Source organism: Dendropsophus ebraccatus, chromosome 3 (assembly GCF_027789765.1).
Source record: "Dendropsophus ebraccatus isolate aDenEbr1 chromosome 3, aDenEbr1.pat, whole genome shotgun sequence".
NCBI lineage: Eukaryota > Metazoa > Chordata > Amphibia > Anura > Hylidae > Dendropsophus > Dendropsophus ebraccatus.
In genome coordinates, this window is record NC_091456.1 from 50557998 (window position 1) to 50572622 (window position 14625).

The 14625-nt window shown below is 40.0% G+C and overlaps 1 protein-coding gene across 1 annotated transcript in view; it reads left to right on the forward strand.

Annotated features, from left to right (window-relative positions):
- LOC138787097 (protein FAM240B-like) overlaps positions 1-11721 on the forward strand; it is a 29186-nt gene extending 17465 nt beyond the window's left edge. Inside the window, exons 2-3 of the mRNA XM_069964236.1 lie at positions 2125-2273; positions 8626-11721. Of these exons, the coding sequence (XP_069820337.1) occupies positions 2128-2273; positions 8626-8749 (270 nt within the window). The 5' untranslated portion in view covers positions 2125-2127 and the 3' untranslated portion in view covers positions 8750-11721. The remainder of the gene's footprint in view (positions 1-2124; positions 2274-8625) is intronic.
- The last annotated feature ends 2904 nt before the right edge of the window (positions 11722-14625 follow it).

Below are 14625 nucleotides of genomic sequence, written 5' to 3' on the forward strand. Positions count from 1 at the left end.
ATTTTGTAAGGGTTTACTGTACATACTTGCAGTGGATTTTCCACCCACCGCCACCCATAATACATTACCTGCCCGCTCTCCGGGTTGCTTCTCCGGCTCCCTGACGTCCCGCTCTGCTGATCAGTGCTTGGGGGATGCACGATCCCGCTGTACAGCTCCAGGACCCACAGCGACACTATCTCCTTATCCTGCAGTCTCTGCAGCCTCCTCCACAGACATGGAACCTGCATGTGTGGCTGGGAGGGGAACATAAGTGCCAGGGTGAGAGGAGGAGGAGGGCTATGTGCACTCCTGCTTTAGTCACCCCCCCTCCCCCCAGTGCCCCAGTCCCCCTCAGTCCCCCTCGGCCGCCCCTGTGTCCCTCAGCTGCCCCTGTCTCCCTCGGCTGTTGTCTCAAATGTCATTAAAATAGTATCTGACACTGCAAGGAGAAAAAAGATCTGTTTATTTAGCGAAAAAAAAAAAATCGAGATTTAAATCGAGAATCGTCCAAAAATTTTTACTTTTTTGGCCATATCGCCCAGCTCTACTCGCAGCGGAACTGAAAATACACAGCAAGTATGTAAATTCATACAAACTGACAGTACCAGGAATCGAGCAGGATTCGCAACATGAAGTCTGCCACAATCTTTTATGTGGAAGGCATACTTTTTATATGCTGTGGGGAGGTTAGATGGAACAGGTTCTCATTATCTCCATGGGATTGGCAATAGTTTATGCCTACCTATAATATGTATAGAAATACGGCAGCTAATTATTAAGTGTAAACTATCACAATTATTAACAATGACATTTTCCTGCAGGTCACCAGAGCTTCATCACATAAAATAGATTAATCATCCAGTTAGTCCAATTAAGTTATGTACCGCTACAACCAGGCGGTTTAATTAGACCCTTCTGCATTTTTTAAAGGTCAGTCCCGGAAAGTAAACACGCGCTTTTCAAACATTAGCAATAGAAAATGTTGTAATTTTACAAGCCTTGCTTGACAGTTACAAGACACCCTGACCTTAATGTGACACCCTTGAAATACATCTTCTCTAGACTAGTTAAAAAAAAATGCTGCATTTTATTTTACTATTTCTAGCTTGTAAATTTAGCTTGTTCAGCTAGTAAAAGTTTTAAAAGGGTTTTCTGTAAAACTAAACCCAAACCTTCTTTAGGCTTTACATGTAGGTATGTTACAAATATACCTAAAAAAAAAAAAGTTAACAGCAAACTACTCTATAAATATTACCTTGTATTAGTTGCTGCTACAATAAAAAAAAAAGACCCAATTCGTTATATAGACTGCAATCTGAGCTGCCATCTCATGTCATGGGGGTGGGAGGTGGAAGGGGACTGACACTAACCTATACCAATGGCTCAAAATGGAAAAGAACATAGATGTCTGGGGTGAGAAATAAATCAAAGCAACACGTTGCAGCACAATAGAGACTTATAAGCTCTAGCTTGTGTTATCTACCATAAGGGACACGTGCAATCATTTGTTTGACTTTAAATTTAACCTAAAGGGGAACTATCAGCAGGTTAGACGAATCTAATCTGCTGATAGCTTTCTATTTCACATTAGCACTATCGGGGCCGGACAGTGCTCTAAATGGCGCCCCCAGTGCTGCAAACGGTCTCACGGACTGTGGAACACACAACTAACTTCACCAGAACAGCACCGAGGAGGAAGGTAAGACACATACTTTCCTCCTCAGCATCTCCTGAGCAATAGGGAACTACTAGCAGGCTAGATTGGTCTAGCCCCTTTCAAGTGATACTGTTACCCCACTTACTCTGTGCTGTTCTTTGCACCACCCACAAGCTTAGATGCCGCACATTTAGTACATACCTGTATAAATCTTGTCTGTGTCTTCTTTCTGCTCTACAATTGCCTCAATTCATTGTTGGACAGTGTCATCTAGGCGAGGCTTCACGGCAGTTGGGCTGTGGGTATTTGGAATGACAGGTATACTATAACACACCGCACTCGTGTTATTTTTCAGTGTGGAACAGTCAGAGAAATTCTAGATGCTGTAAGCCATACTAGAACAGGAATAGTTATTATTACCTGAATCTTTGTATGTAGAGCTTCAGAGCTTCTGCAATGGAAAATTTCTTTATTTCTCATTTTAGAAAATGGATGCAAAAACTATTACGAGCCGCAGACAGATTAAGTCCCACGATGCTGATGGTTTGAAAGGCTTTTGGGAGAAGAAAATTGAAAAACAAACAATAGAGCATCAAATTGAGGACGCAAGAAGACATAAGAGCGCGCTTACCAAGTAAGTATTCAGTCACATCTACAGTACAATCGATAATCATGAACTTGTTTTCCAATTATTAGGACATCTTAAAGAACTTAAATTATTTTAATTTTTAAAATATTTGCTAGCAAAAAACTTTCTATGTTTTTCTTAAGGCGGACTAATTATTGCTAGGGATACATTGCCTGACAACACATTGATAAGTGTGTCCCTAGTAAACTGACTGGCTCAGATGACTCAATGGTTCAGCTTGAAGCTATTTGGTGCAGTACTGATGTCAAGAAAAGCCATTCCATATCTCTGATGGAACTGTTAATCTCTTTTTTTGGGGTGCATTGTACAAAGTACTTTAATGTGGGCTGTGTATATATGTGTCTTTACTAGAGATGAGTGAACCGGGTTCGGGTTCAAGTCCATCCGAACCCGATCATTCGGCATTTGATTAGCGGGGGCTGCTGAACTTGGATAAAGCTCTAAGGTTGTCTGGAAAACAAAGATACAGCCAATGAGTATATCCATGTTTTCCACATAGCCTTAGGGCTTTATCCAACTTCAGCAGCCACCGCTAATCAAATGCCGAAAGTTTGGGTTCGTATGGACTCGAACCCGAACCCGGTTCGCTCATCTCTAGTTTTTACTATGTAAAGAATAATGATGAGCTGATGATGAATGCTTACATGCATACACGACTTGCTGTTCCATTCATTGTCTATAAAGCTGCCATAGATAACCTAGGGCAATGCTTGGCTTCCTTTAGCAGCACCTTCACCGTAGACAATTAATGGAGTGGGGTCGTCTTGCTGCTCAGTTCAAAAAAATAAGTCAGGGTCCCGTTCTCAAGAGTCCTAGTGGTCAGACACCCTGCAATATGACACTCAAAGAGGTTGTCCAGGAAAAATGAATACTTAGCCAGGCTGCCAGGGCTGCGGAGGACATGTTGGTAATGTATACTTACCCGTCCCGTTCCCTCAACAGGCCGCTCACTTTGCTCTACTTCCTATGTTTTCATAATATACAATGACATTGTGTTCCCACCAGAAACTATCGCTCAGCATAGACTCTATACTGAGCGGCCATTTCTGTCATCGGATGTTCTGAAACCACAAGCATCGATGCAGAGTAAGCAAAGGATCCAGCAGCAGCATGGGAATGGGACAAGTAAGTATACATTACCAATATGTCCCCGCAGCCCCGGCAGCCTGGCCAAGTATTCATTTTCCCTGTACAACCTTTTAAACTTAAAACGAATGTGCAAACAGGTACATTGACTTTAAGTTTTGCACATGAATAGAACGGCGCTGGTGCGAGGAAGCCTGTTCACACGCACAGCGCCGGTCTGTTACTGAGCTCAGGCTGGGGCTGAAGTACTTGAGGTGGGCCAGCCCACCCCCATTTGGAGGAAACCCCCACCCCTCTGTGAAATGGCTTCAAACAATCAATGGAGCCGCATCATAGAGGGGCAGGGGTTTCCTCCCACTGGGGGCAGGCCGGCCCACCTCCAGTGCTTCAGCCCACCATTCTATTCATGTGCAACACTTAAAGCCAATGTTCCTGATGGTACATTCATTGATGGTACATTTAACAATTATGTTATTTTAACTCGGAATCCCTCTTTAAAATATTGTAATTTCATTTGAAAAATATGCATTTATTGTTGGAAAAGTCAGAAAACAATATTGCTATGCAAGAGATTGAAAAGCTTATGCAGCAGTTCAAAATGTGCAGATACATACCCCCTGAAGGTGTGTGTGCTCCAACCACATCAGCCAAACAGAAATTGCCCACACTACAAGATTTATGAAATGAAATAACTTCTCATTGATAAGAAAATTGATTTCCTTGATTGATAAATGAACTTTCTGCCCCGTCTGCAGAGCTGAAAGACATTTCTTTCTATATACATATTGATGATGGCAATTAAACCTGTTCCATCTGACAAAGTGAAATTATTATGATACATTTATGACGAATGGAGGTAAAAGTGACTGCTCAGCTCGGGAACATTTTCACTTTCAAAAATGATTCATATTTGTATATTATTCCAAAGAAAAGTTACAAAGAAAGTTATTTCCATGAAATTAGGGATATCAGATGTCCTTGTGTTTCACATACACGCTTTTAAAGAAATAGCACTGCACATTCTAATCCAATTTAAATTACGTTTTCCGTGAAATGATTTCACTTGTTCTTCATGCTGTTTACTAAAAACAATGCCTAAGGGTACGGTTGCTTGTGCCACCGTGTGGCCATTATTATGTATGTAACTGCCCATTAATTAGTGAAAACCTTAAGGTATTTTCCACTTTTTACATTGTCTTTTTGCTTGAACTCATCACTGGGTGTCCCACTGCTGGGAGCCACAGGAATCAGTTTTAATCTATAGAAAAACCACAATGAAAAGGACAGTAACTACTACAGTCCCTACTTAAGGGTGAGAGAAACTGCTCTGGCTAACAACTGAGGATTCTGGATCGGGAAACATCATTTTCCCTTTATTACCACAGTATTTCCTAATACTTCAAAGTGACTCTGTACCCACAATCTGCCTCCCCCCCAAAAAAAAAAACTGCTTGTACCTTTAGATGGCTGCTTTTAATCCAAGATCTGCCCTGAGGTCCACTCGGCAGGTGATGCAGTTATTGTTCTTAAAAACAACTTTTAAACTGGCAGCCCTGTGCCAAAAGGCCTTGGCCTAGATTGTGTATGCATTAGGCTGGCACACCCTCTCTATCCCTCCTCCCCACCTTCCTCTTAATAGGAATGCTCCAGGCAGATTGTCTCCTATTCCTCACCTGTGTCAGCACGGCACATGGGCTGGATCACTAAGGCACCTGTGCAATGTTCAGACAGGAGAAAATGTTCTAGGGGCATTCCTAATGATAAAGAGGGTGGGGAGGAGGGAAGGAGGGGTAGTGCAAAGTTAGGGCACAGATATTCTAGTCCACGGCCATTTGACTCAGGGCTGCAAGTTTAAAAGTATTTTTTTAGGACAATAACTGCATCACCTGCTGAACGGACCCCAGGACAGCCTAGATAGCCTACATCTACTTTCCCCAAAAATCTCATTGCTCATTCATAAAATCTTAGCACTCTGACCATTTACATTGTTTCCATAGTTTGAGTCTGAACATAAATCTTTGACCCTGATATTTGCATTGTGACTTGTTGGTCACCCATAATGTCTACACACCCTTTTTTGAACCCAACCGGAAGCAAGGTCAGAATGTCTTCAAAACTGAAGAATCGTCAAAGTGTTTATCACGTTAAAGTGGTTAAAATACTTTATAAAACGAATTTCTATTTTAAAGGAGAAGTCAGATGTCGGGCATTTAAAAAAAAATAAATGGGGAGGAGGTGACTGAACATAACAACATGCACCTACCTGGTCACTGTCCCCCGCTCCTGTTCCCAGTCCTCCAGTCGCTTCCTAGTCTGAGCAGGGCAGGACCGTTATGCGGCTGCTGATTGGCTGAGCGGGATTGACACGTCATGACCTAGGTCCCTCAGACCAGGAAGCAGCCGGGGGAACGGGTGGGGAACAGCGGACGCCAGCACTGGAGCAATGTTGCATGTTGTCATGTTCAGCCACCTCCTCCCGATGCCGGACTTCCCCTTTAAGGAATTCTGAGTCATTATAGGCTCTCCTTAGCTCAGGATCATTGTTTCTTGCCAAAGTGATTACCATGAGGGTGTCTTTTTCTCACAAACCTGTCTTTTATTACATATGTAATTTATTGCTCTTTTATCAGGAGAAGGGAGAATCCCTTTTTAAGTTCCAAAAAAGCAGGTTACATAATCTAAATGTGCTTGTACTTGGTTCCCATTGCTTCTCTGATTCTTGACCTTCATGCTGGTAATGTGATAAGTTATAGGAGACTATGCTCCAAAATAGGAGTCTTTCTGAAGGGAAACAAGAGAGGTGGCAGAGTGTGATAAGGGTCCATGTGCCAAGGCAGCCAGCATTATTTACTCAAATTGCCTTTTAAGCTATACCCAAATCATTTCATAGGTAATTTATCATTCACAAAATACCTCTACTGTTACCCTACTGTTTTTTTTTTTTTTTTTTTTATGAATCTCATAATGTAAAATGGAATTTTGTTTTTCATCATTGTAGGCGACATAGGAAATAACACAAAAAAATAACACTTAGGTCCTAGATTTGTAGTAATGGGAAACTGAGACAAACATTTGTCGGGCAACTTTACCCCCATTGAAGGATGAGTGGACATATACCCTATGTTTGCATATAACAGAAATTCATCACAATTTGACCACTTGTGTTTTCACATCTTATCATCATTAACAAACAGGGGAAACATGGTAAGCTTATGATACATGATATCCATTTGCACAAGCCTTCTGCAAGCTTCAAATACACATGACTCTGCTGACAACTAGTCTTGTAATATGTAATATGTATTGGTGTTGTGATACCCTTCTAGCTGCTGCCACTCTTTACACACAATATCAGTTTACCTTATTTATTTAAATGTGAAGCCTGATGAAAAGAAATGCTTTTCAATCAACTGGGCTGATGCCACTTTGTCATTTTGGCTTTCTGTTAAAGCTTCATTTGATAAGGGAGCACCCACTGTAATACAATGTCATGCTGTCACAGTTGTCTGGAGAGTAGGAAACTGTTGTGGGACAAATGTCTATATATATATATATATATATATATATATATATATATATATATATATATTACTTCATTCTTTTATTATTATTATTATTATTATTATTAATAATATTTTTTTTATTCTTTTATTTTTTTTTTTTTCCGCTCTACAAAAATAAGACAAGTTCTTATATCATTTTTCTATCTAAAAAAAATGGCTAGTGTTTATTTTCAGGGTAGGTCTTATTTTTTTAAAAAAAACACAGTATGCCCCTACACTGTAGTCCCACTCTATATGCTAGTTAGCCTCATACTGTACATCCACCCTCTGCAGGTAGTCCCAATACTCTTCCCTATGTAGTTGTTCCTAAAGCTATGTTTACACAACATACTTTTTTTTATTTATTTTTTTAAGTAAGGCCATTGCTTTCCGGTAAAAACTACAGCTGTTCTTTTCATACTGCAATGAAATGCACTGAAAAATAGTATGTCAGGTAAATAGCCTACTTCCTCTGCAGGTAGATCCCATACTTTACACCTCTCTCCCTCCTCTGTAGTCAGACCACGTACCCTCTGTCCCCCCATATTCTATCTTCCCTGTGCATTTTACTTCTTACCACTTCTGCGTCTCCTGCAGCTTGTGTTGAGCAGGTGGGGGAGGAGCATAACAAGTCTGGCACTGATTGGCTAATGTTCAGCCACCCAGTGTCAGGGATCTGGTCAGCTGACTGCAACTAAGGCTTATTTACGGAGTAGAGCTTATATTTCAAGTCTACTAAAAAAAAACTGCAAAATGAAGATAGGGCTTATCTTATGGGTAGGTCTTATTTTAGGAGAAACAAAGTAACAAGTTAACAATAATACTGTGAGAATTTAAAATGAGAATTAACTTTTTTGTGTAGGAGATATATATTTTTGACACATCCCTGTTTACTTAAATGGATCAAACATTAGTTTCGAAAAAATGTACACAGCTTTTGGAGCGCTGCAGTTTCTTTGTTTCTATACTAGTCTGGATCTGATTGAAGGGAAGGTGTAATCATAAAATGACCTAGTTTGTAAAAAAAAATGTCTTACTTTAAAAAAAAAAAAAATTCATCCAAGGCTATGTTCATACAACGTATGTAAAGTATTAATCACGGCCGTTGTTCCCGATTTGCAACACGGCCATGATTAATATTTTACCTTTCTTGTGCTGCAACTGAGAGAGACCCGGACGGGATCGCTAGCGGCCACGCAAAAAAATGACATGTCAGTTTTCTCCGCCCTCTAGTCGTTGAAAAGCGCCACAGAGAACCTGTCAGTTCACACAATAGAGTGTGCTGCTCCGGTAGCACGCTCCATTGTGTGCAGCGAGGAATTCGGAACTCAGTATTCCTCATCCTGTAGGATGACCTCTATAAAAGGTTAATGAGCATGCCCAGAAGCCTTTCTCATTAATCTCAATGGGACAGGTCCTGTCTATTGTTGACTATAGTGCAATGGGCTTGCTGTAAAGAATATCTCTAAATACTTGAGGGCAACCCCCAACATGTCAATAATCAATTAATCAATCAATCAATCAATTAAATTCCTTATTTAGCCTGCTGCCATTTAATCTTGTTTCTATGTTCAAAAAATTGTTACTTTTTATACGTTTTGTATAATTGTTTGTTAATATTGTGTTTAGAATAGGACTGAGAACAATTTAGAAACAAGTGACTTATGAAAATATCGCAATCTATATATGTGCATCTTTGATTGTTCCAGACTAAGAGAAGAATGGAGACAGATGCTGGAGTTCCGACTTAATATGGTCCAGTCCCTACAAGAGGAACAGAAGAAGCAACTTTATTATAGAGAACCTGAGGCTAAAGCAAATACAGCAGCTTAGAGTGAATGAAGACAAGTTCAAAGGATTTGCTACAAAAAATCCAAACTGTGTTTATTAATATGCTAAACTAGGCCTTGCACGGCTGATATCACAAATGCTGATGGACTTAATTGACTTTAGACATAATACCTAAATATAGAAAAGCTACCTTTTTTATAATTATTATGACATTGTTATTATCAGAATTAATCAGATATCTCATGCAGCAGCCTATTGCAAATACAGAGGACCTAGAACTGAATAAATTATAAACCAAAGCTCCTTCAACATGCATATTTATAAGGTGTGCAATGTCCTTTTGTCATTAACAACCAAATTAAGCCACTCTAATGTGTGCCGATAGATGATTTTCTTTAGCCAGGAATTATTTTTGCTTCTAGGTGCACATAGCGAGAAATGAAGAGTGATGCCTTGGGCCCTGTTGTGCCAGTGTGCCCTGCAACTCATTGATCTACCTTTGAACTGCAGGAGCCTCTGGCACAGAAGAGCTGTAGGGTAATATTATACAGAACTACAAACAGGCACAGCATGCACAGTAATAGGTTCTTTCCATTGTTTAAATACTATACACAGAGTACATACATACACATAAAAAATAGATGAAACGATTACACTCATCCCTATGAAAAGATCAGGGCTTTACTACTATTAATATATACTTCAATAAAACGATGTAATACAATTAAAGCTAGTAATAACCACCGCCATCCTAATTGTTTCTCTCTATAATTATGATATATAGAATGCCTTCTTACTGCATACAGCAGGGGGTTCAATCTTCTTATATATGAATATGGACTCTGTGGCATTCAATGTGATCCTGATTCAAGGGTAAGTATATTGCTCCCCCTGAGGCTACTGTGCTCATCTAGAATATAAATGTTTAGTGCTGAAAAGAAATCTCGACTGAGAGTTTCATATAAAGCAGTCAGATCATAGACTCCTAAAATAACACAATGGTGACCAATTTCTGCAGAGTGTGGTATATAAATATATAGTATAAAAATCAGGACATACATCTATGCTCACATAACGTAAATTTTCAAATAATCACGGCCATTGTTGCAAATTGCAACACCGGCCGTGATTAATGGAAAATTTACATTGCACTGAAGTCAATGGAATCCCGGCTAAAGTGTATACACATAGTATACACTCCGAACGGGATTCCAACCGGCCGCAGCAAAAACTGACATATCAGTTTTGTGCACCCGCTATTCATTGAATAGTGGCCACACAACACTGACATTTCTCACAATGTGAAGTGCGGCTCCGGAGGCACTTTACATTGTGTGCTTTGGGTAATTGGGATGCAAGCACACATGAATGCGCCGCATCCCGATTCTAAAGAAATTAAGTTCATCCGGCCGGTACTGCAGTACCATCTAGGATGAACTTCACTGACACCAGCCCTTCTGTGACATGGCTGGGTCACAGAACGGCCGATGTCTTACGTAGTGTAAACCCTAAGTACGCATGCTATGAAGATATAATATGAAATTTTGCAGGACATTATTTGTTTCCTTTTGTTTTTAATTAATATTTTATTTAAAATTATTAATATATTAGATATGTGTGTAACCAATCAATTTAATAACTGTAAGACCAGGGAACCTTACATAGGATGATACTTTCATAGCTATAACCATTGTAATAATCAGCATATTCTGCTCACAAACTTTGTTCACCCATATACTAAGATCTGGCACTGCCCATTCAGTATGGGTGGTGTTTATCTTAGTAAGTCAATCAGCTCTCCTCCAGAAAGAAGAAAGATGGTCTCTAGTGTAACCTATTGGAAAAATGTACCCTGTAAGTTAATTTTCGACCCCCAAAAAGAGCCTTGAAACATAATAAGTCATAATAAGCTAGACTATTTTTAACTAGAATTGGCCTCAAAAGGAGGAGTCCCTCATCTGTTGACAACTGTTTTGGAGTTCTTGCCCCTTGTCAGGGTTCTAGTTGGCTGGCTGGAGGGCCTTTGACGTGGGTCTGAGTAATAAAAGTAATAAAAGAGCACAACCTAGACATATTAGGAGAGTTAATGACTTATCTAAATTTAAATATTCAGTTTGTTTATTGACTAATATATGGCTCTGCTTTGTTCTGTATGACTCTATTCAACCATTTATTCTTGTTCACACTGAGCTATAGATCAGTTAACTAATGCACACTAATGTGAAAACCATAGCCAAACTATTGTCAACTCTATAGTACAGAGTATACTAATTATCTAGATGAGTTTTTAAGGTTAATTCCAGCCAAAGCTTAAAAATCCCGGCCAGGAAGTAGGTGGGGGGGACATAATAAAGAATTATACTTACCCATCCTATTGCCCGTGCAGCCACAGTGCCCCCCGTACCCTGACAGCCTCCAGTCTTCTACTTTCCTCCAGTTCCTCCGTCATCACGACCTGTGGGCAGGAATTTCTTGCTCAGGAGCTGCAGGGAGCCAGCGGGGGTCTGTGAGTGGTGCTCACAGACGGGGATGGGTAAGTATTAATCCTTATTATGCCCCCCAAACACACATTCCCTGCCCGTCCAGGATTTTAACGTTTCGGTCTGGAGTTCTTTTTCTGATCTAATTTATTTTCTCATCTGAAACTAAATGTGTCAGTAAGTGACTACTATGCAGTAGATGTATTTGCTTGACAAATCAAGAAAAGTGATATCTGGATTTAAAGAATGTTACTGAAAAAATGAGCAACTAAGTTTTTACTACACTGCTAATTTTTCAGTATGTGAAGGATACTAGTACAGGTACAGTGTACATGTAGGATTATTTTGCTTTGAATGTGAAAGTAGGGCAGTCACCACATGTATGTAAAACAACACTGGTCATTTATTAATCTATAATTTCACAATGATTTGACAGTAGGCAAAAGAATATAGTTGTAAAAAATGTATTTATATACATCTTATTCTTAGGTTGTTGTGTATGTGTTGTGTATTATATTAAAAATGTTAAGTCTTGTTTCTTCTTCTTTCTTCTTGTTTCTTCTTCTTTTCATCATCACATATAAATTGTGAGTATTGTATTCCAGTTTAGATATGTGGAATACATATATACTGTAGATATTAGCTTTGCTTACAAACCATCAAAATAAAGGCATTTTTTTGTGGATGGCAGTCATTTTAAGGAGAAGTCCGGCAATTTCTAAAAGCCGTCAGCCTGCAGGGGGAAATTGATTACAAGTAGGAACTTACCTCTTCCTATGTCCGTTGTGAGCAGACGGAAGGCATTTTCCCCCGAGTTGACAACACCCGCCGACAGCCAAGACAGGTGGAAAATTCTGTCCCGGCTGATGAACTGGCTGTTCAGCCAATTAGTGACTGGAGCGGTGTCCCGCCCCATCAGCTGATTCGTGTTATGAACACCTCAGAGATACTGGAGCCCGGCAGGGGGCACGAGGCCTCTCCCACCGCTTACCGCGAGCCTGGGGAGAGGTAAGTTGTTACTTTTAATCAATTCCCCCCCCCCCCCCCCCCAGCCAGCTTTTAGAAATCTCCGGACTTCTCCTTTAACAGCAAATAATGGCTGTTATTTGTTACTTGTTGTTAAATAACTTCCGTCCAATAGCTGATGACTTTGTTGTCATCGGCTGATCATTGTGTTTATTGCACAGAGTGATGATCAGCCTGTTTTTGCCAGATTGTCGCTCTGCGTAATAGGGCCCTTATACAGATTAGATTTCTTTGTCAAAAATATTTCTAGCCTTCTAGCTGCTGTATGCCCTGGAAGTCATGTAGTTGCCTGCTCTGCCTGCTGCCACCTCTGTCCAGAGCAGGAGCAAAGCCCCTATAGCAAACCTCTTCTCTTCTGGGCAGTTCCTGGCACATACAGAGGTGGCAGCAGAGAGTACTGTGATTGGAAAGAATTCCTTTGGGGCAGCTAATAAGTACCGGAAGGCTTTTACAAATATTAAAAACATTTTTATGACCCCTTTACCATTTCTCAGATATATTTCTCGCATACATTCAGTAGTGCAATGTATTACCAAGCAAGGAAATTTCCCAGATGGTGTCATCCTTTACCAAGGTAAGTAATACAGTAACCGCATAATGGCAAGACACATTGTCCCAGCACAAATGACCATTCTACACCCCTGCACTAAACTACACATCACTACTAATGGAGGTATGATACATCGGGATTTCTAGAACCAACTAATGCTATAAAAATTGATGTTCTAAAATATGAGACAGTTTGTCTCTTAGTCCACAAAAAATACGGAAACAGTAATATTTTAATCGTATGGCATAGGAAATATTCCACTAATTATATATTTCATAATTCAGCATGGTCTTTGGATAACATGACAAAACTTTTAACATGCCAGTACAGTATTCTGCCACCACATCATCTGACTGATGACAGCCTAAAGCAGGGTCATAGCTAGAAACGAATGAAGAGGCATTGCAGTACCTGTTGCTTGCCAGTAGGGGCACCATCAAGCAACAACTTTGACCAGGGTGTTCAGATAAGGAGTTAGGACAGCATTCAGAACTTCTGCGCTAAGTTAGAAGCTGCTTAAGAGTGCCTTTACACAGACAGATTTTTGAAGCCAAGGCCAGGAAAATACTATAAACAGAGAACAGGTCATAAAGGAAAGACTGAGATTTCTCCCTTTTAAAATCCATTCCTGGCTTTGGCTTCAGAAATCTGTCAAATAAATCTCTCTTTGTAAAGACACCCTAAGGGTGCTTATACATGGGTAGGTGCAAGCACCAGTCGACTATGTATATCAGTGCTCTTGAAACCAATTATTGGGGTGCCCAAGCAATCATTGAATTGTTTATGTGGCCCCTCACTTCCATCATTATTATCACATCCATGAGATATGCTGCCAGTAATGATTTTTAGGATCACACAATTCCGGCAATCAGCAAACAATGAAATGGTTGTTATCTGTAGGGTTGATCGAACCTCGTGAAATCGTAGGATCGATGAAACTCGAACATTTATAAACCTGCCGCATTTGATTGCTGAAGCCTTCCCGGTCTGTGGGGAAGGAGGAGACAGCCCGGGTACCGCCTGGAATTCCGGGATACAGTCTAGGTAATAGGTAATACGCTTAATCCTGGAATTCCAGGCGGTACCCGGGCTGTCTCCTCCTTCCCCACGGACCGGGAAGGCATTGGGAATCAAATGCGGCAGGTTTGTAAATGTTCGAGTTCTATCGAACCTAGGATTTCCCAAAGTTCGATCAACTCTAGTTATCTGATCACTGTGTCTTTTAAAGAATTACTATGAAAGAAACTTTTTATTAGTCAAAAGTCTACTTACACTGCAGGCTGTTTAATATAATTCATTGAAGTACATACAAAGCATTACAAAACATAAGGCTAAATATAAACCCCCTGTCAATCTATGTAGACAATGGATGTTTATACAGCCCTATTGATATAAAAGGAACTAATATAATCTAACCATATAAACCAGAAAATTATATAATGACACCCTGGGTCTTGTCGTACAGTGGTACAACACAAAACATCAGCATATAATACACCAATCACCCGCCCACACACAATGCAATGTATCTTCACTTTTGTTCAAAATACAAAGGGTTTAAAATCACAGTGATCACTCAACCCAGAAAACGAAAAACACGGAAATGTTTATGTTTGTCAAAAGTAATTCAAACCCATACAAACTGCACTTCTAAAGTCAATGGGGAGACAAATGTTTACATGTTATTATATCACATAGCTTTTTATATTGTGCCCTCAGAAAATGAACAGGTTTTATTGTTATTACACCCAGTTAAATGTAAAATGCACCTTATTTTGATCCCATTTCTACGACTAATTGTAATAAAGGCCTTCCGCCCCAATAAGCATAGTGTGGCACCAGGCACTCACTACCAGTGATTA